This window comes from Pan paniscus, chromosome 14 (assembly GCF_029289425.2).
Source record: "Pan paniscus chromosome 14, NHGRI_mPanPan1-v2.0_pri, whole genome shotgun sequence".
NCBI lineage: Eukaryota > Metazoa > Chordata > Mammalia > Primates > Hominidae > Pan > Pan paniscus.
Window position 1 is genome coordinate 114,501,592 of NC_073263.2, and position 24,668 is coordinate 114,526,259.

General features: G+C 58.2%; 1 protein-coding gene across 17 annotated transcripts in view; it reads left to right on the forward strand.

Annotated features, from left to right (window-relative positions):
* MCF2L (MCF.2 cell line derived transforming sequence like) overlaps positions 1-24,668 on the forward strand; it is a 215,475-nt gene that overhangs the window by 115,332 nt on the left and 75,475 nt on the right. For 13 of the 17 annotated variants that reach the window (XM_034937032.3, XM_055097034.2, XM_008957474.6 and 10 more), the window contains one exon: positions 14,868-14,951. In XM_034937032.3, coding sequence (XP_034792923.1) covers positions 14,868-14,951 — 84 coding nt within the window. Of the gene's footprint in view, positions 1-465; positions 574-1,743; positions 2,395-14,867; positions 14,952-24,668 lie in introns of those variants that run through there. The other 4 variants (XM_057299620.2, XM_003832100.7, XM_034937034.3 and 1 more) reach the window with 3 other exon arrangements.

Below are 24,668 nucleotides of genomic sequence, written 5' to 3' on the forward strand. Positions count from 1 at the left end.
TGGAAGCTGGAGGTGAGGACACGTTGGACTGTGCTCAGCTGTGAGGGGACCCACCGTGTGGCACCGTGATCTGCTCCTGTGCCCCTGCCGGCTGATAATGTAGGAGTTGTGCCTGCAAAACATGCTTCGGACATTAGAGTCAGCTGGGAATGAAGATGCCGGCGGGCCCCAGAGTGGAGGCAGGGCTGAGGCACAGGTGGCGAGTGGGCCGGGAATGAAGACGCCGGCAGGCCCCAGAGCGGAGGCAGGGCTGAAGTGCGGGTGGCGAGTGGGCTGGGAATGAAGACACTGGAGGGCCCCAGAGCACAGGCAGGGCTGAAGTGCGGGCGGCGAGTGGGCTGGGAATGAAGACACTGGAGGGCCCCAGAGTGGAAGCAGGGCTGAGGCACAGGTGGCGAGTGGGCCGGGAATGAAGACGCCGGCAGGCCCGAGAGCGGAGGCAGGGCTGAGGTGCAGGTGGCAGGTGCATTGGCTGGTGCCGTGGTGACGGCGTGAGGGGCCATGATGCCGTGGCCTCCCCCGGGGCTCGTGTTCCAGGGATAGCTCATCTGGGATGCGTTCTGACGGCAGAAGGTAGGAACACAGAGATCCCAGACACAGGAGGTCTGGGTCAATGTGCAGAGCCCAAACCTGCTGTGGCTCAGGGGGCAGCTCACACCGTGGGCACCAGCCAGCCCTAGGTCCAAACTTACAGGGAAGGATGGCTGGGCTGGGGAGGACAAATAATTATGGATGGACATCACAGCCCCTCGGTGGTCGTGAGTGGGTGCAGAGGGGCTTGCAGAAGCGACATTCCTGCCCCAGGGATGAGGCTGCCTCTCAGAGGACCCAGGCGTGGAGGAAGCAGTGGCCCCTCTTAGGCATCCCTCCCCTAACTGTGTGCAGCGTGGAGATGAGAGTCTTGGCCCAGGAGGAAGAGTGAGCTTCCAGACTTAGCTTTGGTGCTTGTCAGCGCAATCATGGCTGCAAGAAAAGCCTCCATGGCTGATGTTCCCAGAGGCAGGGCCTGGCGAGGCCACGCTTTCCTCTCCAGCAAGCGTTTGGACCTGAGGGAGCCGAGGTTTCCAGAGGCAGGAGCCAGGTGTCTGGCGTTTGGGGTCAGCCACCCCCGGAAGCCAGTGTTCCCAGCGGGAGAAGCTGAAGCCTGGAGGGCTGGCTGTGCTGTGCTGGGCACACGCAGGGCAGGAGTCAGTGCACATGTGAGGCTCTGCGGAGAAAGGCGCCGGAAGAGGCCCGGGCCAGCAGGGACATAGCAGGCCGGGGTCCCACCCAAACCCAGCACCCCTCCCAGGCCTTCTCGGCTGGGGCTGACTCCAGCAGTGGGTGTGATATTCTCAGGAGATGTGCGTTGACTCCAGCACTGGGTGTGATATTCTCAGGAGATGTGCGTTGGTCCCCTTAGCTCCTTGGGATTTTCGGCTCAAACTCTGGGCCTGGACAAATGGTCTCAGGTAACTTGGGAGCTCGTCAGGGACAGAACCTGAGTTTGAACGAGCTCTCTGTGGGACTCCCACCCAGGGCAGCGGTTAGGAGCCCCCTCCTGGACTGCCAGTTTTCAAGTGACGTATTTAAGTATCCCCCTCCCGGTCCTGGAAAAGTAGAGAGGCAGCCGGGAGCCTGCCTTCTGTGTTCTCGGTGCAGGGGTATTCTGAGAACGGCCCCTGCTCACACGGGTTTAAAAGGAACTCAGTGACCACAGACGGATGAGAACAGCAGACGCAGCTGCCTCCCGGGCACTCAAAGGCTCAACTCCCCACGGGCGTGTGTTGCCAGGGGCAGAAGGCTTGGCCCCCTGGGTCAGCATACTCTCCGGACAGCTCATCCCTGCCAGCCCAGGTCCCTGCAGCCCTGGGGCTAGCACAGGGGATGTGGACCTCAGCCTAGGTCCCCACAGCTGTGGGGCTGGCTCAGGGGACGGATCTCTGCTAAGCATGGCCCCTGCCAGCTCAGGTCCCTGCCACTCAGTGGATGGGACTTTGGCGGAGTGTGGGGCCCCTGCAGGGAGGGTCTAGACAAGCAACACCAGGAACCTGAAGCCTCCCCGGCCAGGGCTCAGCTGTCGCCAGGATCGCAACAGTTAAGCTGCCTGCAGCAGGATAAGTGAGCCGATGCTGCTCCTTAATCAGGGACATCGAATCGGAGGCCCTGGGAGGAGCAGCCGGCTGGCTGCCCTGCAGAGGCCAGGTCTGCGCAGCAAACCCAGGAAGGTGTGGTGTCCCCGCTTCGCGGCCAAGATGGTGCTGGTGCTGCGCCATCCTTTGTGTGCCCGGGAAGGGCGTTCCGGGAGCCGGGTCGGGGACTCCTGACTCGCATTGGGCAGCATGACGGTGAGCCGGCTGTCACTGCTGTGCCGGGACCTCTGGGCGCTGTGGCTGCTGCTGAAGGCCGGCGCAGGTGCGTGGGGCGCGGGCGGGTCCTCGCCTCCCCGGAAGGTGTCGTGGGGGGACAGTGCGGGGACGCAGGGTGGGGGTGGACGTTCTGGGCCCAGCCCTGTCCTCAGAGGCTGCTGGGGCAGAAGCCCGGGGCTGGGGGATGCCGGGGATGGATGTTGGGGTGGGTGCCTCCGAGACCAGAGGAGCCCTGTTCCTTGGCAGGGAAGGTGTGCACGGGCCTTGCCCGATGGATGGTTTAGGGCCATGGCCCTGGGGTCCCTGGTGAGCAGTGGGGCCGCCTCTGCCCTTGGCCTGTGAGGGACTGTCTGTGCTGGTCCCAGAAGTCTGGGATCACCTTTCCACTGGCTCCTTTGTTCGAGGTTTTTCATAGACAGGCTATGTGGACAAATGAGGGCAGCGCCCACGTCTGGCTGGTGGAGGGGCTGCGGCTCCTCCTTGGAGGGGACGCCCAGCCACTGCTGTCCCCACAGCGGGGCCACCCGTGGTGCAAGGCATGACAAGCTGCCCTCTCTAGGTAAGCAGGACGTGGGAGGCCCCTGGCCAAGCCTGTGAACCCGGCTGGGCGGCCTCTGTGGTCTCAGGTTTGGGTGCGTTTGGTCTGGTCAGGGCTCAGGGGCTGCTGGTCCACACTGGCCCCATCCTGACAATTGGAGCTTTGGGGCAAGGTCCCTGGAGAAGGGGCCACGTGGGGAGGAAACAGCCTGGGTTTTGCTGATGCTTTTCTAAGAATGGAGTACTCGTTTTCAAGAGATTTGTCCTAATTATATTTTCCAGTGGGTACTTATGCCAAGTATTGATGAATAATTCATAAAATAAGCATCTTTGTGAATTTTACTGAATCAGACCTTAACTATCAACGGCAATGAATAAACATCTAAAGTTTCCAATTTTAAAGTAAAGAACTGGGTGGGTACAGCAGTTCACGCCTGTAATCCCAGCACTTTGGGAGGCCAAGGCTAGAGGATTGCTTGAGCCCAGGAGTTTGAGACCAGCCTGGGCAACATAGCAAGACCTCATCTGTAAAAAAAAAAAAAAAAAAAAAAAAAAAAAAAAATTAATAGGCTGGGTGTGGTGGCGTGTGCCTGTAGTCCCAGCCACTTGGGGGGCTGAGAGGGGAGAATCATTTGAGCCCAGGAGGTCAAGGCTACAATAAGGTATGATTGCACAACTGTACTCTAGCCTGGGTGAGGGCATGAGCAGGTGCAGGTGGCCGCCCCAGGTTATGGAGTTGGCTGTGGAGCACTGGGGAAGGCTCCAGGGTGAGCAGGGGCAGGTGGCCCCCGTGGGTTTTGGGGTTGGCTTTGGGGCACCATGGAAGGCTTCGGGGTGAGTAGGGGCAGGTGGCCCCCTGGGTTATGGGGTTGGCTGTGGAGCACCGTGGAAGGCTTTGGGGTGAGTAGGGGCAGGTGGCCCCCTGGGTTATGGGGTTGGCTGTGGAGCACCGCAGAAGGCTCTGGGTTGAGTAGGGGCAGGTGGCCCCCTGGGTTTTGAGGTTGGCTGTGGGGCACCGTGGAAGGCTCCGGTGTGAGCAGGGGCAGGTGGCTGCTTTAAGAGAGGTTGTGTCCCCTGGGTGCCCCCTGGTTTCACACCCCTGATGCCCTGGCCACCCCATCCTGCAGTTCCCTCCTGAAGGACCAGGCAAAGCCAGGACCACCCTGGACAAGAGGAGGGATTGTCCTTCTGAGCCCTGACGGTTCCTTGATCAGACCCGGGACCTGCTCCAGGCTCTGTTTTAGTGTCTCACGTCCTCTTAGGGTACATTGAAGAAGCATTGTCGGTGCCAGGGTCAGCCAGGGTCAGCCAGGGTCAGCCAGGCCTGTGTTCCTCACTGTGCCCCTCCTGCAGAGGCCTAGGGACCTGGAAGGAACTTGCCACCTGTGGGTGACCTTTCTCAGAAGGTAAAATGCAGGGTGGGGCGAGCCCCACTGGCCTTGGAGAGTCTGTCCTCGGGCCCAGAGGGTGCCAGTTGGGGGAGGCGCAGAAGGACTGAGACACTTGGATTCCACAGAGAGGTCACCGTGGTACAGTCCAGACTGTTGTTTTTAATTTTAAAGGAAAGAATTTGTTATGACGACTGTTCTCATTCTCCTTTAGGCATTTTTAACATGTGTTCCAGGCAGACCAGGCTGTGGCCCTTCCCTCGTGGCTGGTGCAGGCCACGCCTCCCCCCGGCCCAGCGAGTAGGGAGGTTTGGCTCTGGCATGACCCTCCGGGGCACAAGTGTCCTCGGGGAGCTGGTCCCTACTACATAGAGGCCACCTGGTGTCACTTGGCAGAGGAGGACGGGGCACCACCCTGCAGAGAAGCGTCCATCTGCCCGTCAGTGTGCGGCCACACTTGGTGGTCCTCTTCACCTTGGCCTCTTGTTGAGCGCACCTCCCACCTGCACAGCATCCTGCGTCGTAGCCAACACCACCTCCTCCATGGACCTCAGTCTGCAGCCGCCACTCCATGTCTGCAGCTGGGGCCCTGGCCAGCCCCCATGGCGCAGTGCTGGGGGGTTCCTCTGGGTCCCTGTAGCCTCCCTAACATAACCTGGGGGCAGGAAGATCCCCCTGGGTCTGCTCACCTGGTGGGGGGCAGCCATCACCAAAGCCGTCTGCCTGCATCACCGGCTGAATTGCAGCCATGGTCCCACAAGGAAGCCTTGTCTCAGCTTTACAGAGGAGGAGGAGGCCCAGAGAGAGAAAGCAGCTGCCCAGAGTCACACAGCTCAGGGAGGTTGTGTTCAGGGTGAGGTCTGTGCTCCCGCAGGGCCAGTGAGTGTCTTTCCTGTGGCAGCCGCTGGCCCACGTGTGTGGTGATGACACCAAGCCCACGGACCACGCGTGTGTTCAGTTGCTGCGTGGGCTTCACGTTGGTGCCCATTTCTCTCTGGACCTTACGAAGACGAGTTTGCGGAGGCATGGCAGCCCATGCATGCTGTTGGTGGGCACGTAAGTTGGTGCAGGTATCACGGAAAACAGTGTGGGGTATGGAGGTTCCTCAAGAAATTGAAAAGAGCATTGTCGTTGGAGCCAGGAGTCCCCACTGTGGGCGGGTATCAGGGGAAAGGAGTGAGCGTGTTAAAGAGCTGCCCGCCCTCCGGAGCTCACCAGCCCACACATGGAATCGACCCCAGTGGCCGTTAGTGGATGGGCGCGTAAAGATGATGTGGGGCACACACAGTGGAGTGCTGCTGGGCCTTTGTTAAAAAGGAAAGCCCGTCATTCGAGACAACACGGATGAGCCTGGAGGACAGTGCTGAGCAAAATCAGCCACAGGCAAAGCCACGGCCTGCTGAGTAAAATCAGCTGCAGGCACAGAAAGGCAAAGCCACGGCCCCACGCGTGTGGGGTGTCAGAGACGCCAACAAGCACGGTGGCTACTGGGGGCTGGGGTGGGGAAGCCTGGGGAGATGCTGGCCGGAGGACACAGAGTTTCCGTTGTGCCAAATGAATGAAGTCTAGGGGTCTGTTCGTGGTGGGCCATGGACTATTCGTGGTGACTGACTGTGGTCTGTTCATGGTGGCCGTGGTTGTTCATGGTGGCCATGGTCAGTTTGTGGTGGCCGTGGCGTGTTTGTTGTGGCCATGGTTGGTTTGTGGTGGCCATGGTCTGTTTGTGGTGACCATGGTTGGTTCATGGTGGCTGTGGTTAGTCTGTGGTGGCCGTGGGCTGTTCGTGGTGGCTGTGGTTGGTTTGTGGTGGCCATGGTCAGTTCGCGGTGACTGTGATCTGTTTAAGGTGGCCGTGGCCTGTTTGTGGTGACTGTGGTTAACGCTGTATTTGTACCTGAGGTTTGCTGGGAGTGGATGTTGGGTATTCTAACTGTAAAAGGAAATGGCAGCTGTGGGAGGTGACAGTCAGTCACCAGTGAGTTTGGTGGTGGCTATGGTTTCACAACGTGAACTATATCAAAACAGCACGTGTGTGCCTTAAATATATACAATTATTTTTCTCAATATAGCTGGAAAAAATAGCCAGAAGCTGTAAGCTTAGGAAGTGATGAGCCAGCCAAGGGCTCCGTTCACAACACCCTGCACAGTGAACAGAGCTGAGTAAATGGGGCTGCTTAGCGAAAATCATCAGACTCGAAGCTCCCTGATGGCTCCAACATCTTCGGTGACTCTGGGCAACTCCTGTGCAATGGGAGGCCGTGCCCTGCCATGTCCCTGCCTTCCTGCCCACAAGCCTGCCCTGTCCCAGCCACTGGGGTCTCACTCACCCATCAGCCTGGAAACAGACGCATGTGGGCACCCTCCCAGCCCCTCTGCGAGAGCCTCTCCATAGCCTCGCTGTTGAGCCCGTGGCAGTGAAGGTCCCAGGCGCTGGAGCAGACGGCGTGGGCTCAGTCCTGGCACTGCCCGCCCTGCAGTCCTGGGCTGCTCACAGCTGAGCCTGACCTTGAATTCCCCGTCTTTAAAACAAGGATGATGAGGCTTCATGCTCCCTAGGTCCTTGCGAGGACTCACTCAATGCACTGGAGCCAGGTGTGAGTAGGAAACCTGCCTTTCTGGCCTGATCCTCCCCCCAGGAGCACAGGGTGGTCCTCATCTGAACCCCGAGGGGGTCTCCCTGGCATGCACTTTCTCCCTGGACCCCCAGCCATTCCAGGTGCAGCTGCCAGTGCGACCCCTCCTGCGGACAGGAGGTCCGTGTGAGGGCTCAGCTGCCTCTGAACCGGAAAGGCGCTGGCAGGCAGTGGCTGGGAGAGCAGGCGCACCCTGGGCAGCCTCCAGGAGAGAAAGGGAGACGTGTGCATCTCAGTGGGGGCTGGCGGGAGACACTAAGGTGTTCAAGACCCTCAGGTCTGGGCCCTGTGGAAATGCTCCCTGAGGGTGCCACCAGCCCTGCCCACTCAGCAGTCACTTGAGAATGCCCCGAGCATCTGGCCCAGGAGGCTCGGCCCGGAGCCTCACATGTGCGGGGGTTTGGCTCAGCCCCCAAGGGCAGGCCCAGGTCTGTGGCAGGGTGTGGGGAGGCAGCGGAGCCATGGGTACTATGTAGCGGGTAGGGCTGTGACCGGAGGTGGCAAAGCCGGCAGCCAGCCCGGCCCTTGGGGGAGAGGGTGGCAGGGCCAGGGTCTCTGAACTCTGGAAGGACCTGCGTCCCTCATCCTGAAACCTGGCCTCCTGTGTCTCTCAGACAGTGGCTCTCAGTCACTTTGGTCTCTGGTCCCTCTGCCCCATGATTTTTTAAGTTGTTCTAGCTCAGAAGCCATTGCGTGTATGGTGTGACTACACCCCAGCCAGGGCATGAGTGCACACAGATCCAGGGTCCGTGCAGAGCCCGCCAGGCCCACCTGGCTGAAACTGCACTCAGGCCATTTTACTGATGTCAGGAAACGTTCATGAAAATGCAAGCTGGTGAGCAGGCAAGTGCCCCCCTTCATGACAGACCCTCCTGGTGCCCCTGGCTCAGACAGTGTGACCTTGAGAACAGCGGGGGTCTAACCCCTGACCCCAGCGTCCGTGTCACCTGGGAGCCTCACCTTGAGACCCCTGCATTGTGGTTCTGAAATCACTTGAGTGGGCCGTGGCCACCGTGAGGCAGAGAAAGAGGAAATACCTGCCAGAAGATCAAATTGCAATCCGTGTAATTTAAAGATCTCACTGGGCTGTGTTGGCGATTCTAGAGTGGGGCAGCACTGCATTCCATGAACTAGAATAAGAGCTCCAGTGAAACACGCAGTGCGGGGCCGGCTGTACGGACAGGGCTGAAGAAAGCAGAAACTGTGCAAACGCGGTTCGGCGGCCTCAGTCACTGTCCTTTGTAAGCTTGGAGAGTCGGCGGGAGAAACGTGACCGACTGGCCCCTTCAGGCGGCTCTGTGTCGTAAGGATCAGTTTCACATTAGGTGATTGCCGGACTTACGTCAAGCTTGAAGAAGCAGAAGATCCCTGCACACGCGTGTGGCCCAGACCAAGAGCTGTCACGTGACAAACTTTGTGCTTAAATGGGTTTTTAGTATGTGTATCTTTTCTTTTTTTTTTTTTTTTTTTTTTAAGAGATGGAGTCTCGCTCTGTCACCCAGGCTGGAGTGCAGTGGCACAATCTCAGCTCACAGCAACATCCACCTCCCAGGTTCAAAAGATTCTCCAGCCTCAGCCCCCTGAGTACCTGGGACTACAGGCACCTGCCACCATGCCCAGCTAATTTTTGTATCTTTAGTAGGGAGGGGGTTTCGCCATGTTGACCAGGCTGGTCTTGAACTCCTGACCTCAAGTGATTTGTCCACCTTGGCCTCCCAAAGTGTTGGCATTTATAGGCGTGAGCCACTGTGCCCGGCCAAGTAACGTGTATCTTTTTGGCAGTGTGAAGAATTTATTTAGTCTTGACTGTTTTAAAGCACCATAATGAATGTATAATTAAGTTATGATAAAGTCTTAATCCTTTGTTACAGGGGAACGGTAATGTTGTGAGTGGCTGTGTCTCAGCCCCTGGACTCCAGCAGTCACCCTCATAGGAGTCCCACCTCTGCGGGCAGCTCAGAGCCTCCATGTTTTTATATTTAATTCTCATGGTTAAATTCAGTGCCGTAACTCATGGAATGAAGTCTTTTTAAAATCTAAGCAAACTGTCTTTAAGACAGAAAAAGTTGGGTAATTCTTCATCTATTTGAAGTGATGCTCTCTGGATGGGCTGCATCCTAAGAATGTATCAAAAGTGGAAATTCTGACCACTGTTTTGATTGTCCTTTTACATATTAAACAAGTTGAGAACAAGAACAACAAAAAGAGGGACCTCCGTGACCACGCCGAGGAAGACAGAGCCTGGCCTGGTTGGAAGATTGGCCTCTCCTCTGTCTCCTGTTTTCTCCAAGGTCCGATAACAACTCAGTTTCCCTTGGAGTGTGGGGACTTCATTTTGATTTTCAGTCTGATCTGTTGGGGTCTAGGCAGGAGCTTGGTCCCAAACAACACACCCACTTGTGCTGAGGACACGCTCCAGGGGATTCTTACGCCCGCCTGCATCAGAGAACCCAGGGCTTGTGGGCGAGGCAGCGTGGAGAGGGAGCGCAGCTCTGGAGACGGCCCCCAGGGCTTGCGGGCGGGCGGGCGGGCGAGGCAGCATGGAGAGCGGAGAGCGAAGCTCTGGAGACGACCCCCAGAGGAGATTGGCCAAGTGCGGATGTGCGAGTCCTCCCTGCCCGAGGCGCAAACTGTCTCACTCCAAAGGGCGTCCGGAGGGTTCTGCGGGGCGGCTGTGCACTGACACCTGCCCCCCACGTGGGAGTCCGCCGGCTCCTGGCCCTTGCCGGTTGGTGTTGCGGGTCTGAGATGACGCCCCCGCGGTAGGAGCGGGGTTTCCCTGATCACCGCTTCTTTTGACCATCTTTTCTGGCAGGGCCTTGTATTTTTAAAATGTGTAAAGGTTAAGCTTTCTGAGATCAGAAAAAGAATATTTAGTGAACCATGTGATTTAAGTCACTGTGTATGTGACATGAAATATTTATACCTAACCCACTAGCAAATGGCTCGTTAAACATATTTGAGATTTAATGTAAGTGAGAATTCTGCCAACCAAGTCAGGATAAACCTTAAACATCGGGAATGCAAAATCAAACAGATCCTTTAACACACATCACAAACAGAGGTGTGGACGCCCCTTTTGTCCCAGTGGCAGGGACGGGGCGCTGGCCCCCAGGGTGTCCTGTTTCTCCTCCCTGACCCACATGGTGTCAGGAGCTTGTCTGGAGGGGACGGGGATGCTGGCCTCCTGGGGTGTCCTTATCTGAAGGCTGTGGTTTCAAGCCTCCTCCTTACTGAATTTAGATTTTGTTCCGATTTTGTGGCCTGCGTTTCTTCTTACTGCCCTGCTCTGTGGCCCTGCTCTTCCTGGGTTTGGAGATCCTCAAGGATGGGCTTCGGGAAGGCCTCCGGCCGGATGATCTGGTGACGTAATCCCATCTGACGCTCAGCCTTGGACTTTGAAAAGGCACGACTGTCCTGTCTGATGGACAGGATGCAGAAGCCTTTGGGAATGGGCTTTTTGCCAGAATAAATAAAAGAAGACAATTGGCAAAAGATGGACTGTACCCCACGGCCCCAGGCTGCTGTGTGGAGAGACTTGTCCTCTCCTCTGCCCACGGTCACCAGTGAGCACCAGGAACGGGGTTTCCTGCTGCACCTGGGCCTCTTCCTGCTGCCAGGAGCTGCCTTGCTGCCTCCACCTGTGACAGTCCACCCCCGACATCCCCCCCGACCCCCACCGTGAGAGGATTTCCAGGGCCCACCCGCCTCCAGTCCCCGTTCTCTCTGCTGCTTTCGAGGTCACCCTGGGCTGGAAGGGGTGCCTGGGATGCTGCTCAGACGTCTTGGCCGCCCTCCCACCCCCCCACACCCCGCTCCTGGTTTTCAGGATGAAATTGTCCTCAAATAAAGCAAGCTTTTGAGTCAACTTGCAAGAGGAAGGAAGTTTGCTTCAGTCGTCTGGTTTTGTTGGAACAAAGAGATCTAAAGATAGACACATGGTCCCCCTCCCTGGACTGCCATTGCCAGGACCCTGTTTCTGTGAGGAAAACTCAGTGATGGGGCCTCACCTGTGTATCAGGTGAGCCAAGGGCACCTCTGCCCTTCCCACGCTTGGGAAATCTCACCACGTCGTCCCCGTAGTGGCCAGAAGAGATTGGCCCTCCCAGGTGGGGCTGCTGTGGTCGGTGCTGGGGATGGGCAGGGGCAGGCCTGGCCACCCCCTTGTCGGCCCCACCTGCTGCCTCTGCCCGCGTGGCAGGGGAATGGACGGGGCAGCCTCTGCCCACATGGCAGGGGAATGGACGGGGCAGCCTCTGCCCACACGGCAGGGGAATGGACGGGGCAGCCTCTGCCCACATGGCAGGGGAATGGACGGGGCAGCCTCTGCCCGGCCTCAGATGTGAGGCCCTAACACTCCCCTCTCAGACCCACCTCCGAGCAATGGGGTCATCACTGGGGAGTTGGTTGGGGCAGGGCTCAGTGAGGGAGCTGGGCCTGGCCTGGCCTTGGGTGGCACAGACGGGTCAGGGGCCCACGACCTCCCAGACATCTGACAGCACAGAGCCCCACAGAGGCCATGCTCGCCTGCCTGCGTCTCCTCTGGGGACCTGTCTCCTGAACTGAGTGGCCACTATTGTTCCTCCGTGCGCTTCTTAGTCTTATGGCTGCAAAATTAAGTAGACTGGAACTTTTAAAGAAACTATGAGCATAAGGACAGATTTTCCCATCATTCTTGAGTGGGTTCAAAAAATCAAGAAGAATGAAAACTTACACACATAAACGGAAGAAACGCCCAGCGCCCTGAAAATCCCAGGGCCCCGCCTGCAGAAGGCCTCCATGAAGAACAGGAGAAGGCCAACACTCTGGTGTGGGTCAGAGAGCATCCACAGGCCTCTTCAGGTTCACAGAGTGGCCAGTGACCACTTCAGATGTAGCGATATTTTGGAGTTTGTTTGTATGAGGGCTTAGCTGTGTGCAGTTTCTGATCACACACAGGGGGAACCCTGCTTTTCAAACCCAAAATGAGGCATTTGATCTGAGGGACAATATTTAGAGTTTGTCCTGGCCCAGAGAGTCCAGAGGCACTGGGGGCTGCCAGCAGGTAGACACTGCAGTGCGGATGGTGGACAGGTGGTGTGGACGGTGGACAGGCGGTGTGGATGGTGGACACTGCAGTGCGGATGGTGGACAGGTGGTGTGGATGGTGGACAGGCGGTGTGGACGGTGGACAGGCGGGGTGGATGGTGGACACTGCGATGAGGACGGTGGACAGGTGGTGTGGACGGTGGACACTGTGATGCGGACGGTGGACAGGCGGTGTGGACGGTGGACACTGCAGTGTGGATGGTGGACAGGTGGTGTGGACAGTGGACAGGCAGTGTGGACGGTGGACAGGCAGTGTGGATGGTGGACACTGCAGTGCGGATGGTGGACAGGTGGTGTGGACGGTGGACAGGTGGTGTGGACGGTGGACAGGCGGTGTGGACGGTGGACAGGCGGTGTGGACGGTGGACAGGCAGTGTGGATGGTGGACAGGTGGTGTGGACGGTGGACAGGTGGTGTGGACGGTGGACACTGCAGTGTGGATGATGGACAGGTGGTGTGGACGGTGGACAGGCGGTGTGGATGGTGGACACTGCAGTGCGGATGGTGGACAGGTGGTGTGGACGGTGGACAGGCGGTGTGGATGGTGGACACTGCAGTGCGGATGGTGGACAGGTGGTGTGGACGGTGGACAGGCGGGGTGGATGGTGGACACTGCGATGAGGACAGTGGGCAGGTGGTGTGGACGGTGGACACTGCAGTGTGGATGGTGGACAGGTGGTGTGGACGGTGGACAGGTGGTGTGGACGGTGGACAGGCAGTGTGGACGGTGGACAGGCAGTGTGGATGGTGGACACTGCAGTGCGGATGGTGGACAGGTGGTGTGGACGGTGGACAGGTGGGGTGGATGGTGGACACTGCGATGAGGACAGTGGGCAGGTGGTGTGGACGGTGGACACTGCAGTGTGGATGGTGGGCAGGTGGTGTGGACGGTGGACAGGCAGTGTGGACGGTGGACACTGTGATGCGGACGGTGGACAGGCGGTGTGGACGGTGGACACTGTGATGCGGACAGTGCCCCCACGGTCTGTGAGGCAGGCAGTGGATTGAGGACAGTGCCTCCTGGTTTCCTCTCAGGTTACAGTCACTCCTGGTGAGAGAGAAAAACTTACCATAAAATCTGAACATCCAACTGCACAGTCTAGGCTGCCGTCGGCTGCACCAGACACACATTCCAGAGAGGTGTGCACCAGTGGAAGTCACCTTGCCAGGAGCATGAGATAGTATTTCATGCTTTACTGATTGACTGTTTCTGTCTTTCTCCCACAAAAGAAGCCATCGCTGAGACATGGTTGCGTACTGGGAATGGGTCTGTGCCCTGAGCTCACCCTGCAAGGCTCTGCGGAAGGGCCTTGACATCTGCTTGGCTCTGGCAGGTCCCGTGACACCGTGGCCCTGCTGCTTCCCCCCCCAACACCAGGGTTGTCTCTGGCTCGGAGGCAAAGCAGTCCCATAGCTGGCAGGGCTGCAGCCAGCACGGCCCAGGAGGGGCCCCTTTGTGTTCCACTGTGTCCCGTGTTTACACTTGTTTGTCTGCAAGACTGGAAGAGCAAGATTTAAGTCTGATGCTAGGTAGATATTATCTTGCAGCCTCCACTGGGAATTTCCAGGTACAAACACCTCTGTCCCATATCTTCAGGCTGTTAGTGGCCTGGGTCCTCAGGTGTGGAAAAATTGAGCGTGTAAGCCATTCTCAGGTCATCAGCGTGAGTCCTGCATCTTTTAGAGAGAAATTGTGTGGATGTTCAAGACTGCAAATGTGGCTATATGATGAGAGCATTGGCCAGAAATCGTGTCTGCTCCGTGGTCAGTGGTCAGTGTCCCCCAGGCACAGTGGCCTGGCAGCCGCTCTGTGGCAGAGACCACCAGCCTGTCAGTACGTACAGCTTTCCCTGGAGGGTCTTGCTGGCCCCATGCTTCCGGCTGGTGCTGGCTCCATGCTCCTAGCTGGTGCTGACCCCATGCTCCGAGCTGATGCTGGCCTAGTGCTCCCAGCTGGTGCTGGCCCCATGCTCCTGGCTGGTGCTGACCCCATGCTCCTAGCTGGTGCTAACCCTATGCTCCCAGCTGATGCTGGCCCCGTGCTCCTGGCTGGTGCTGGCCCCGTGCTCCTAGCTGGTGCTAACCCTATGCTCCCGGCTGGTGCTGGCCCCGTGCTCCTGGCTGGTGCTGGCCCCATGCTCCTAGCTGGTGCTGACCCCATGCTCCGAGCTGATGCTGGCCTAGTGCTCCCAGCTGGTGCTGGCCCCATGCTCCCCCCGTGCTCCCAGCCAGTGCTGGCCTGGTGGCTGCAGGTGCTGCAGTGCGTCCAGAGCCATCTGGAACCTGCTGGATGGGGGGATGGGTGTGGGGGTCGACCCTGCTGTTGCCATCCTGCCTCATTTGTGTCCGTCTAATGGCGAGGCCAGGGTTGTGGCACAGACCCCCAAGGGTCCTGTGTGTGCAGAGGCAGAGGCCCATTCCGTGGCCAGGTTTTCCTCCTGGGCCACAAGTTACTGCACCTGCAACAGGTGCGGGGCAGGGGTTGCCTGAACATTTTCCCTAATGTGGGTGGGACTCAGACCAAAGCGTATTTATCTGAGGAGCCAGGACCAACCCCTTTCCCACTGCTCCCCTGCCTCCCCTCTGCCCAGGTCTCTCTCTTTGTCCCTCCCTCTCTCTGTCTCTCAGTCCCTCTCTCTGAACCTCTTATACCACACTTTCAAAATTGATGGTGAATCACTCAACACACAGCTTTTGTGCGCTGAGAAACAAAGGCCTCCACGTATTGGAAACTGAAAAGCCTTTTTCCAGCCACGTGACACCGCTCCCGTAGGTGCCTGTGGATGTGCCAGCTCCGTGTGGGATCGGGTGGGCGCTTGCAGGGTGAGGCAGCTTCCTGGGACTGACACGTGCCGTCTGCTCTTTCCGTGCAGATGAAATCATGCACCAGGACATCGTCCCGCTCTGTGCTGCCGACATCCAGGACCAGCTAAAGAAGCGCTTTGCTTACCTGTCCGGTGAGTTCCAGAAGTCGGGATGGGGTGGAGAGGGAGGGGTCTGGGGCCGGGTGTGGGCCGAGCAGCCCCCGTGGCCTGGCCCGGGCTGGAGCTGAGAAGGGTCATGCGAGGGGCTGCGTATTCACTGCCTTGGGTCTGACCTGTGACCTGGCTCTCCCCATCTCTGTGAAGTGGGCAGCTCCATGCCAGTTGGCACATGGCCACTGGGAGGAGGTGGGTGGAGGAGGGTCAGGGTCCCCAGGGGGATGTGGCCTGGGCACCCCTGACAGCAGCCTCCAGGGACAGATGGAGTGGTGTGTGGGTGGCCGAACCCATGGGCCTCAGTGAACCCCAGTTCCTGCTGCATCTGGGCACCTCCCAGGCCACGCCTCTGTCCACCGTGGCCTCCAGCCCTGCGTCTGGCACACCTGTGGAGGTGGTGCCTGCAGTCATGGGGACATAATGAGGCTCCTAGCACCCCTGTGTGGGTACAGCAAGGGCACCTGCAGTGGCCCCGAGCTGTGCAGATGCTGTTCTTATGTGAACAAATCTGCCCAACAGGACCCGTCAGAAAAAAAACCATGCACATGTGTGCCCACCCTGGGCCATCAGGGTGCCCCGATGCCGAGGAGGGTGCCCCGATGCTGAGGAGGGTGCCCCGATACGGAGGACGCGGTGCTCTTGGGAGCTCAGCCTCTGCCCCTCTGCATTCCCGTCAGCATCCCGGCCCCCAATCCATGGCTGGCACGGTGGGGCCTCCATCCCACACCTGCACCTACAGAGCCAGCCCGCACCCCAGGCCGGGCCTTGGGGTCTGAGGGAGGCTGACTGCGAGGTGCAGCTGGTGAGTTTTATGAGACCAAAATTGAAGAGGCAGCCAGCAACATGATGGCCAGAGGAGAAGTGCTGTGCAGTGACTCGGTCCCTGCCTCCCATGGCCAAGTGGCCCAGGAGGAGGAAGGAGAGAAAGCAGGGGGTCTCTGGAGAACTGAAAACTCCCAGAGGACAAGGGCTCCAATCCCCCTGTGTCGGGGACCAGGCGTGGTGATGGCTCAGGAGAGGCGCCGTGGTTTCTGCCGGTTCCTCCTGCGTCCCCAGCCTCTCCCCGCCCCTTTCACGACCCCAAAGAGGCTCACAGCTTTGCCACCAGGAGGGCCCCGACCTGGGCCTCCAGCCTTGACCTTCCTCCAGTTGCCAGGCAGTGCCCCCACCCCAGCGGTGCCTGGGAGGGCAGAGTCCCAGGACGGCCCCAGCCACCCACCTTTTCTCAATCGTTCCTCAGACGCCAGCCCAGGAGCTCTGTGGGGGGATTTTGCAGATGAATTTAAGGCCCCAAATCAGCTAACTTTAAGATCTTCCTTGGTGGGCTTGACCCACTCAGCTAAGCCCTTAGAAGAGATGGGGCTCTTCCTGGCATGAGGGATCCCAGGTGCAAGAAGGATTTGACACAAGGGGGTTCTCTGTGTGGCCCCGAAGGAGGCAGAGGCCGCCTGACCAGGACAAGAGCCGCCCCACGGGCAGCCGCCAGGAACCCGGGGCCTCAACACTGTAGCTGGGGGCAGAGCTCTGCCAAGCCCCTGGGGGAGCTGGAGAGACTGGGCTCAGAATCACAGCCCGGCAACCCCTCCATGTGGGCCCAGAGACCCTGAGCAGAGACCCGCAAGCTGATAAGTGCCTGAGCGTCAATGGTCTTGGGAACCACACCAAAGCCTCCGTCGGCTCCTCTCCCTCCTGGAATATAAGCTGGAGTCCCCTGTGGTACTGCTGCCCCCGCGTCGTATGCTGCCCCCGTGTCGTATCCTGCCCACCCCCTGGAGGCAGGCTGCCTCCCCATCCCCCTGCCTCCCGCCAACCTCAGGGCCTTTGCACAGCCGGCAGTCTCCATGCAGCGAATTTCTTCCGCGGGGCTCGTGGCTGGCCCGGCCCCTCAGGCCCTGGCTCAGAGGCACGCCCTCGTACGTGCCCTCTCCCTCCTCGCCTGCGCTCTGCTCCGCCCCCTTCGTTACACCACCTCACGTCCTCCCGTGTGTGGCGTGGGTCCCTCCTGAGGGCTGGGCTTGTTCACAGCTGCCTCCCGGCTTCTAGAGGTGCACCCAGCCTCAGAGCCATGTACTGAGGGCTCAGCCACGGGCCCATCTGGGGTGGGACCCTGGCACACCACGCTGTTCTCAGGATCCAGGTCGTAGCAGCAGTACCATGTCTGAGACGGATCAGTGTCGGCTGGCGCTTCTCCTGCAGATGTGCGCGGATTTGGATAAAGCCTGTGGCAGCCTCGGGTGTGTGCGTTTCCAATCGCCCCGTCCCCTCCTCACCGCGTCCAGCACTGCTGTGTCCTGAGGCTGCGCCTGCACTCCGGGTTCCTGCCATGAAGCCCCCTTTTGTGTCCTCATGACAAAGGCCATGCACTGGGGGACCGAAACAACTGGGGCTCGTCTCTCAGGTTCCGTGGGGCTGTGCCCCTTCCGGAGGCTCCTCCTGCTTTGGGGACGCAGGTGTTCCTTGGTGTCCCTTGGCATCTTCATGCAGCCGCCTCACCTGTACGTCGGTGTCTCCTCTTCTGCCTCAAAGCCCCTCTGCCTTTCTCCCAGGACACCCATCACGAGATTTAGGGCCCACCGTATAATCCATTATGGTCTCACCCTGAAAACTTTGTTACCTCTGCTGCAAAGACTTCTCCAAACAAAGTCACGTTTACAGGCTCCTGGGACAGGGAGTGGACGTGCCTTTCAGGGGCCGCCTTGGACTCAGGGTAAATCTGGCTCAGAGATTTGCTGTCTTGACAGCTGCCCTCAAGGGGGCTCCCCTCCCGCCCCAGCATCACCCATGGGACTCGCTCTCCCTGTCTCGCTCCACTCGAAGGAAACACAGACTCCCCCGCCCGCCACTCCTGCACACTGACCACCATGGGGCTGGGGCCCAGCTGGGTGAGGCCCCTCATTGTGACTGGAGCCCACAGGTTGAAGCCCCAGCCTGTTCCGTGGACTTTTGCTTAATTCCCTGGTCTTTGGATGCCTGGAATGGCTTCCGTGAAGTGCCGGAGCAAAAAACTAAAGATGTCAGGAAGGAGCGGCTCCGAATTTTCCTTTTCAAGAGGAGACTGCGTTTCTTTCCACTTGCCCTGCTGATTTCCCCTCCCTGCTGACGTTCGCGCCAGCCCTGTGCTGTCTGCCGTGGAGCCATGGCTGCCACTGTGACATATGCGGTCCCATCTTCTCCCTCCATTGTCTGTAGATGCACAGGTGCCATGCAGAACCCTACAGCTCTGTCCGGATCCTGGATCCAAATGAGGCAGCTTTTGAAAGGCGGCCACGTGAGGGATGCGTAAACCTTGGGGGCTCCGGACTCCTGTACGTTGCCGCCCAAAGTCAGGACAAGCTGCGGAAGTCACACCTGGACTCTGTGTCTGTCATCCGCAGACAGCAGCTCCCCGTTCAGCCTGCGTCCCTCATAATCCACACCCTCTACTCACAGTGACGTCTGCCCCAAAAGCGCTTCGCTTAACCCTGAAGCTACGAGACCTGCCACCCTACTGTCCCCTCTAGTTTTCTGATATTTGAGGAACAAGGAATTGGGTGTAAAATCAGGAAATATCCTACATGTAAATTCTTGATTATTCTTGTCCTTCCTCCTGAGTCATCCGTTTGACTCTTTCTTACTGAAGGCTGAGGGTTGGGGGGGTGCATGGGTGCTCCAAACCCAGAGGCAATGGCGCGTCCCCTGGCATGGCAGTCGGAGCAGGCCCCGAGGAGGTCGTGGGCTCAGAACTCAGTCCTTGTGTCATCCTAGAAAAGACGCTTCAACTTGCCGACCGTCAGCAAGAGCTAAAAACAGGGCGGGAGAATTTACCACTGAGGAACTTATGATCTGAAGTGAAAAACGCAGAGAACAGACTTGCCACCGGTGAAAACCACAAAGCTGAAATGGAGGCCCTGCCCGGAAGGCAGAGGCCACCGCCACTGTGTGTCTCACTCCCTGCAATGGACGGCGGCCCCCCTCCCACTGCCCAGGCGGCTCCTGGGAATTTCATTTTGCTTTTACGGGAATGTGGCATGGTCAGCGGTGGCCATCAGCCATCCAGGGACCTGGATTTGACAGGATTGTTCCATCCCATGTCCAGGCAGCCTCAGGTGCGTGGAGACAGGGCAGACTTAGGAGACCCTCCCCCCTGTCCTGTGCTCTCCTCCCGGGAAGAACGCTGGAGACCTTCGTCTCTTCTCCTTTCCTCACCTTCCCCAAGCGCTCGCTGCACAAGCCCCCTCCTGCCTTGCCCCTTCTCCCACCCCATTTCGGTTTTGGTCCCAGCTTACATCTCGTCCTAAGGATTAAGTGTTTGTGCAGCTGAGCTGCAGTTCTCAGGTGAGCTGCAGGGCTCCAGCATGGCACCTGCCTGGGCAGTCCTGAGAGAGGGATTCGAAGTGGGGAAGGACCCCGGAGTCTCCCTGGCACATGGTCTGAGGCTCCAGCCACCAGACCCGAAGCTCAGTCTACACTCACCAAGGCCCGACGGCTGCTCCAACCTGGGAGGACCGATCCGATCCTGCGCTCCCTGAGGCCGATGGCTTTTTGACACCCAGGCTTCAGCCACAGACAGACAGACGTTCCCTGCCCGTGGGGGTTTTCCCTTGCTCCCTGCCCGTGGGGGTTTGCCCTTGCTGGAGAGAAACAGAAATGGACAGAAGGTCACTGGGGTGGCCCTGGGTGTTCTGTGGAGAATCAAAGTCATGAGACGGAGACAGGAATCCCGTTAGGTTTGGGCAGAGTCGCACTGCTCCTTTCTGGACCTGCTTCAAGGAATCCGATGGTTGCACGACCTCCAACCAGTTGCTATGGGATAAACGTTTGTGTCCCTCCAAACTCAGATGTTGAAACCCTAACCCCAGAGGTGATGTTTGGGGAGGTGAGGCCTTTGGGAGGAGATTAGGTCATGAAGGTGGAGCTCCCAGGTGGGATCAGAGCCTTTATAAGGGGCTGAAGAGACCAGATCTCCTTCCGCAGCATGGTCATGCCTCAAGGAGACCTCTGAATGGGGAAGCCGCCGTCACCAGACACCAAGTCTATGGGCACCTTCATCTTGGACTTACCTGGCCAGAGCTGTGAGATAAATTTCTGTTGTTTGGGCCTCCCAGCCTATGGTGGTTTGTTATGGCCACCCAGACAGACCAACAAACAGCCTGTGTGAAAATGCGAGCCATAAACGAGTGGTGTTGACAGAGGCATCCTGTCCAGGTAGGAGTTCCGCGTGGCTGAGTAGTGTCTAGTTTCAGAATGTGACGCCTTCTCGATGTCATCTCCACGTTGGCAGGAGGAGGTTTTTATTTAGTTCTTATTTTAAGATTTTTCTACCCGACAGTTAACTTAGGATACAGATGTCATAGTAAATTAATCACTGGAATGCTTTCATTCCTAAGCAGCTCGTGTGGGTGAATTTCTGAAGCCATGTTTGGGCCGAGGCATCACACAAGAGGGTGTCCCTAAGATGCATCACGTCCATGGAGAAAACAAAGCAGGACACACGTGTGAGTCGTCACACCCTTGGTCACCCGGCTTGGCCGTCACACATGCCTCCTGCCCAGGATGCGTGTGCGTGTGTGTATCTACCTGTGTGTCTCAACTCAGGCTGCTTGCTGTGACAAAGTCCCCTAGACTGAGTGGTTTAAGCCACAGTTTATTTTTCTTGGTTCTGGGGCAGGAAGTCCCGGATGAAGGCACCGGCAGATGTGCTGCCTGGTGAGGGCTCACTTCCTGATTTACAGACTGCCGCCTTCTCACTGTCCTCATGTGGCCAGGCGAGCAGAGCAAGCCCACAGAATCCCATTCACGGGAGCCCCACTCCCACGGCCTCCTCCCCTCCCACAAGCCCCACCTCCCAGCACTGTCCCCGTGGGGGTCAGCATTTCAACACATGAATTCAGGGGAAGACAGATATCCAGTCCATAACAGTGTATATGTGTAGCTGTGTGTATGTGTAGATGTGTGTATGTATAGTGTGTGCGCGTGTGAATGTGTAGCTATGTATGTTTGCATGTATGTGTAGTGTGTATATGTGTGTATGTGTATATGTGTGTATGTGTAGATGTGTGTATGTGTGTGTATGTGTAGTGTGTATGCGTGTGCATGTGTAGCTGTGTATGTGTATATGTGTGTACTTGTAGATGTGTATGTGTGTGTATGTGTAGCTGTGTATCTGTATGGTAGCTGTGTATGTGCGTGTAGCTGTGTGTGTATATCCATGTGTGTATGTATAGGTGTGTATGTTTGTACATATATGTACATATACATACCTACACATCCACATGCATATGTGTGCAGCTGTGTATACGTGTGTGTAGGTGTGTGTCTAGCTGTATGTGCAGCTATGTATCTGTGTATAGCTGTGTACATATGTGTGTCTGTGTTTATAAGTAGCTGTGTGTGTAACTGTATGTGTGTATATGTACATGTATGTGTGTATAGGTAGCTGTGTGTAGCTGTGTGTGTGTGTAGCTGTGTGTGTATTAAACTGAGTGTGTATCTCACACTAAAGCAGATCCCGTAGGAACCACACTTCTTTCTGGTGATGGAGATGAGAGGGAGTTGCATCTGCCTTCTGCCCCTAGCGAGTGGATGTAGGCCCAGTTGCTTGGGTGCGAGAGTTCACGTGCAGGTGTGACAGGTCTCAGCCAGGACAGTGGTTTTTGGACGTGGGTGGGGACCGGAGGCTGCCCCTGGTGCTGTGTGGACAGGGTGCTGTTCTGAACCACAGAGGAGCTTCGGAGCCCTCTGTCCTCTGCGGCGTTCAGTCCGCCTCCAGTTACTAGGCCGGGTGCAGACACAGAAGTAGAGCCTGTTCTTGGTGCCATTGGCCCCGGGTCCTGGCACTGCCCACCTTGGTGGGGAGGGTTTCTCCAGAGAGGGGCTGTGCCCCCAGCTCCGCATCCAACGGTGTTTTGCTGCCTCATAACCTGCAGGTACTGGGAGCTTTGGCGCCTGCTTTTCAGTCTCAGTGGACAGACTGGGATTTCCACTCCTGACTTGGGAAGAAAGAACAGGGTCTTTGCTTTGCATTGAGGCTGCGGTGGAGCACAGAGAGTTCAGAGATATCCAGGGTAGCAGCAGCCTGAGACCAGCACCAGCTACCAACTGAACCAGGCTGTGCAGCCCAGGCCAGGCCCCCGTGCGATTTCAGCTCCGGGTCACCTGGCCCCCATCCTCTCCCCTGGGCAGCTGGAGGCTCCAGGCCTTCCTGTGGATAGCTCCCGCCCCAAGGCTGCCCGGCTGACTGCACCCTCGACCCTGTGGCTCAGGCTGGCCTCTGGGGGTCCCCGGTCTCTGTGGTTCCAGTGAGGCAGCAGCTCCCAGATGCCACCTCCACACTGTGGGTGGGCCAGCCAGTGCTGAGAAGGAGCCACTCTCCACCTCTGTGTCCACCGTCCACTCCAAGCTCCCAGGCTGCCTCCACGTTGTGTCCACCGTCCACTCCAAGCTCCCAGGCTGCCTCCACCTCTGTGTCCACCGTCCACTCCAAGCTCCCAGGCTGCCTCCACCTCTGTGTCCACCATCCACTCCAAGCTCCCAGGCTGCCTCCACGTTGTGTCCACCGTCCACTCCAAGCTCCCAGGCTGCCTCCACGTTTGGGCATGAGGGGATCTCGTTGCATCCGCTCCTCTTCCTAGCTGGGCCCTCCACAGCCAGTGTACCCCAAGGAGCAGCTTCTCCCTCCCACCCACCCCCGCCGGCCAGGGGTCCTCATGCCATGGCCCATGCCCATTTGCACAGGGACGCAGGGGGTCTCACACACAGGCAGGGTCCGCCCCCAGCTGCCGTCGGCGTCACTCCACACACATAGGCTTCTGGGCGGTGCTGGAAGCTTCTGGCCCCTGAACGTTCCCCCCAGGCCCCGTTTCAGGGAAAGGAAAGGCAGGCGCAGGCTGCGGCCGTTTCCACGATCCACCTCGTAGCTGGGGCGTGCGGCTTGCCTCGCCTTGTCCCGGCAGAACACTCTTACCTTTAATGGCGACTGAAAAGTTGCCACGAGTTCCTGATCATTGTGGTAGGTGCTGCGTGAAGCTGAGACGTGCGTGAGCCACATCCCAGGCGGCTTTGAGCCCCCACCGCGGCAGCGGCTGAGGGGAGGCTTGTCTTACTCGCACAGGAGGACACAGGGCTGCAGTGTTCACTCCAGGGCCTCTTATCATTGGGATCTGAGGAATTTTCCGAGAGGAAGTGCAAATTAACAATGATGAAAGGTTTGTGAGTGAGTGACAGGCACGTTCTATTGAGCACTGCATGGGGCATTGTGTGCCGCCAGAGACGGGGGCAGAGGTCAAGAGCCCTCGAGGGCTGGGAGAGTTCGGAGGACAGAAGTCCTCAGAGCACAATGAAGCCAGACCCTGCAGCCGCCTTCCCCTTCGGGGGCTTCCTTAGAATGCAGCATTGCAGGGACTGAGCTGTCCCAGGTGAAGGGGGGCCGTCACGGTGTGTGGACGCCCCTCGGCTCAGCCCTCTAAGAGACTCGGCAGCCAGGATGGGCTCAAGGCATAAGCCCTCAAAGGAGGTTAGGAAGGAGCGAGGGAGAAAAGATATGCTTGTGTGACGTCCTGACCGAAGTGAGAACAATTGTATCAGATAATGAGTCGTGTCCCATTGAGGGGTGCCGACAAGGACTCGGGAGGAGGCCACGGAGCCCTGTACTGAGGAGACGCCCGCAGGGAGCCTCGCGGGCCCAGCGTCCCGGGATCACTGGATGGTAAAGCCGCCCTGCCTGGCGTGGCTGGGCTTGGCCAAGACCCAGAAGCAGAAGTTCCGGAAGCTGGAGGCAGTGGCTGTGGGGGGCGCGAGGCGGCGGGGGACTGTCGCTGTTACGAGACAAAGCTGCAGTTGTCGGAGGCTGTGTGCGCCCTGGGTCTCCTCAGTGAGGACGTGGATGAGGGCGGCAAACCCACCATGATCTGTTCTCCATACAAAGCTACCCTAAACTTAGTTAGCTTGAGAAGCCCTATTTTACAGATTTATTCTTCATTTAGTGGCTCAGAAGTTCCAAAAGGGCTCAGCCAGGTGGTTCTTCACTCCACGGGGCACTGACTGTGTCCTCTGCTCAGCTGTGTCCTCGTGGGGGCTGGGCTGGAAGGTCCTGGGGGCTGCAGCTGTGTCCTCGTGGGGGCTGGGCTGGGAGGTCCTGGGGGCTGCCGCTGTGTCCTCGTGGGGGCTGGGCTGGGAGGTCCTGGGGGCTGCAGTCCCGCACCTCCACCTCCCTGCCCTTTCACAAAGTCCACCCTCAACCCTGGGTACTGGCCTCCTCAGAGCAGGTGGATGCAGGGTCGTGGGACCACCTGCCCAATGACTACAGGGCATGAGAGGGCAGCTGCAGTGTCCTGAGTCCCAGGCTCACTTCCGCCAAGTCCTGTGGGCAAAACAGATCGCAAGGCCGGACCCAGGCTCGGGGGAGGGAAATGGACTCCGTCCGGCCGAGGCAGTGTGGCAGGGTCAGTGGCCGGCTCCAGCAGGCAGACCTGGAGCCCAGCCTGTGTGACTCCAAAGTCAGTGTTCGAATGGAGCTTTTTGGAATTGAATTGCTTAAAAGGCGCCAACGTCGGAGAAGCTAGACGATACCCACAAACAGTACAGTTAGGCAGGTTATTAGTGCACATGCGTATATGGAATATTATGCAATATTTAAAATAATGGTTACATTGTTTAAAAGCATGGAAACGGTTTGTTCTCAGTGTCAGGAAGGAGGCAGGAGACAAGCTTCTCTATGCA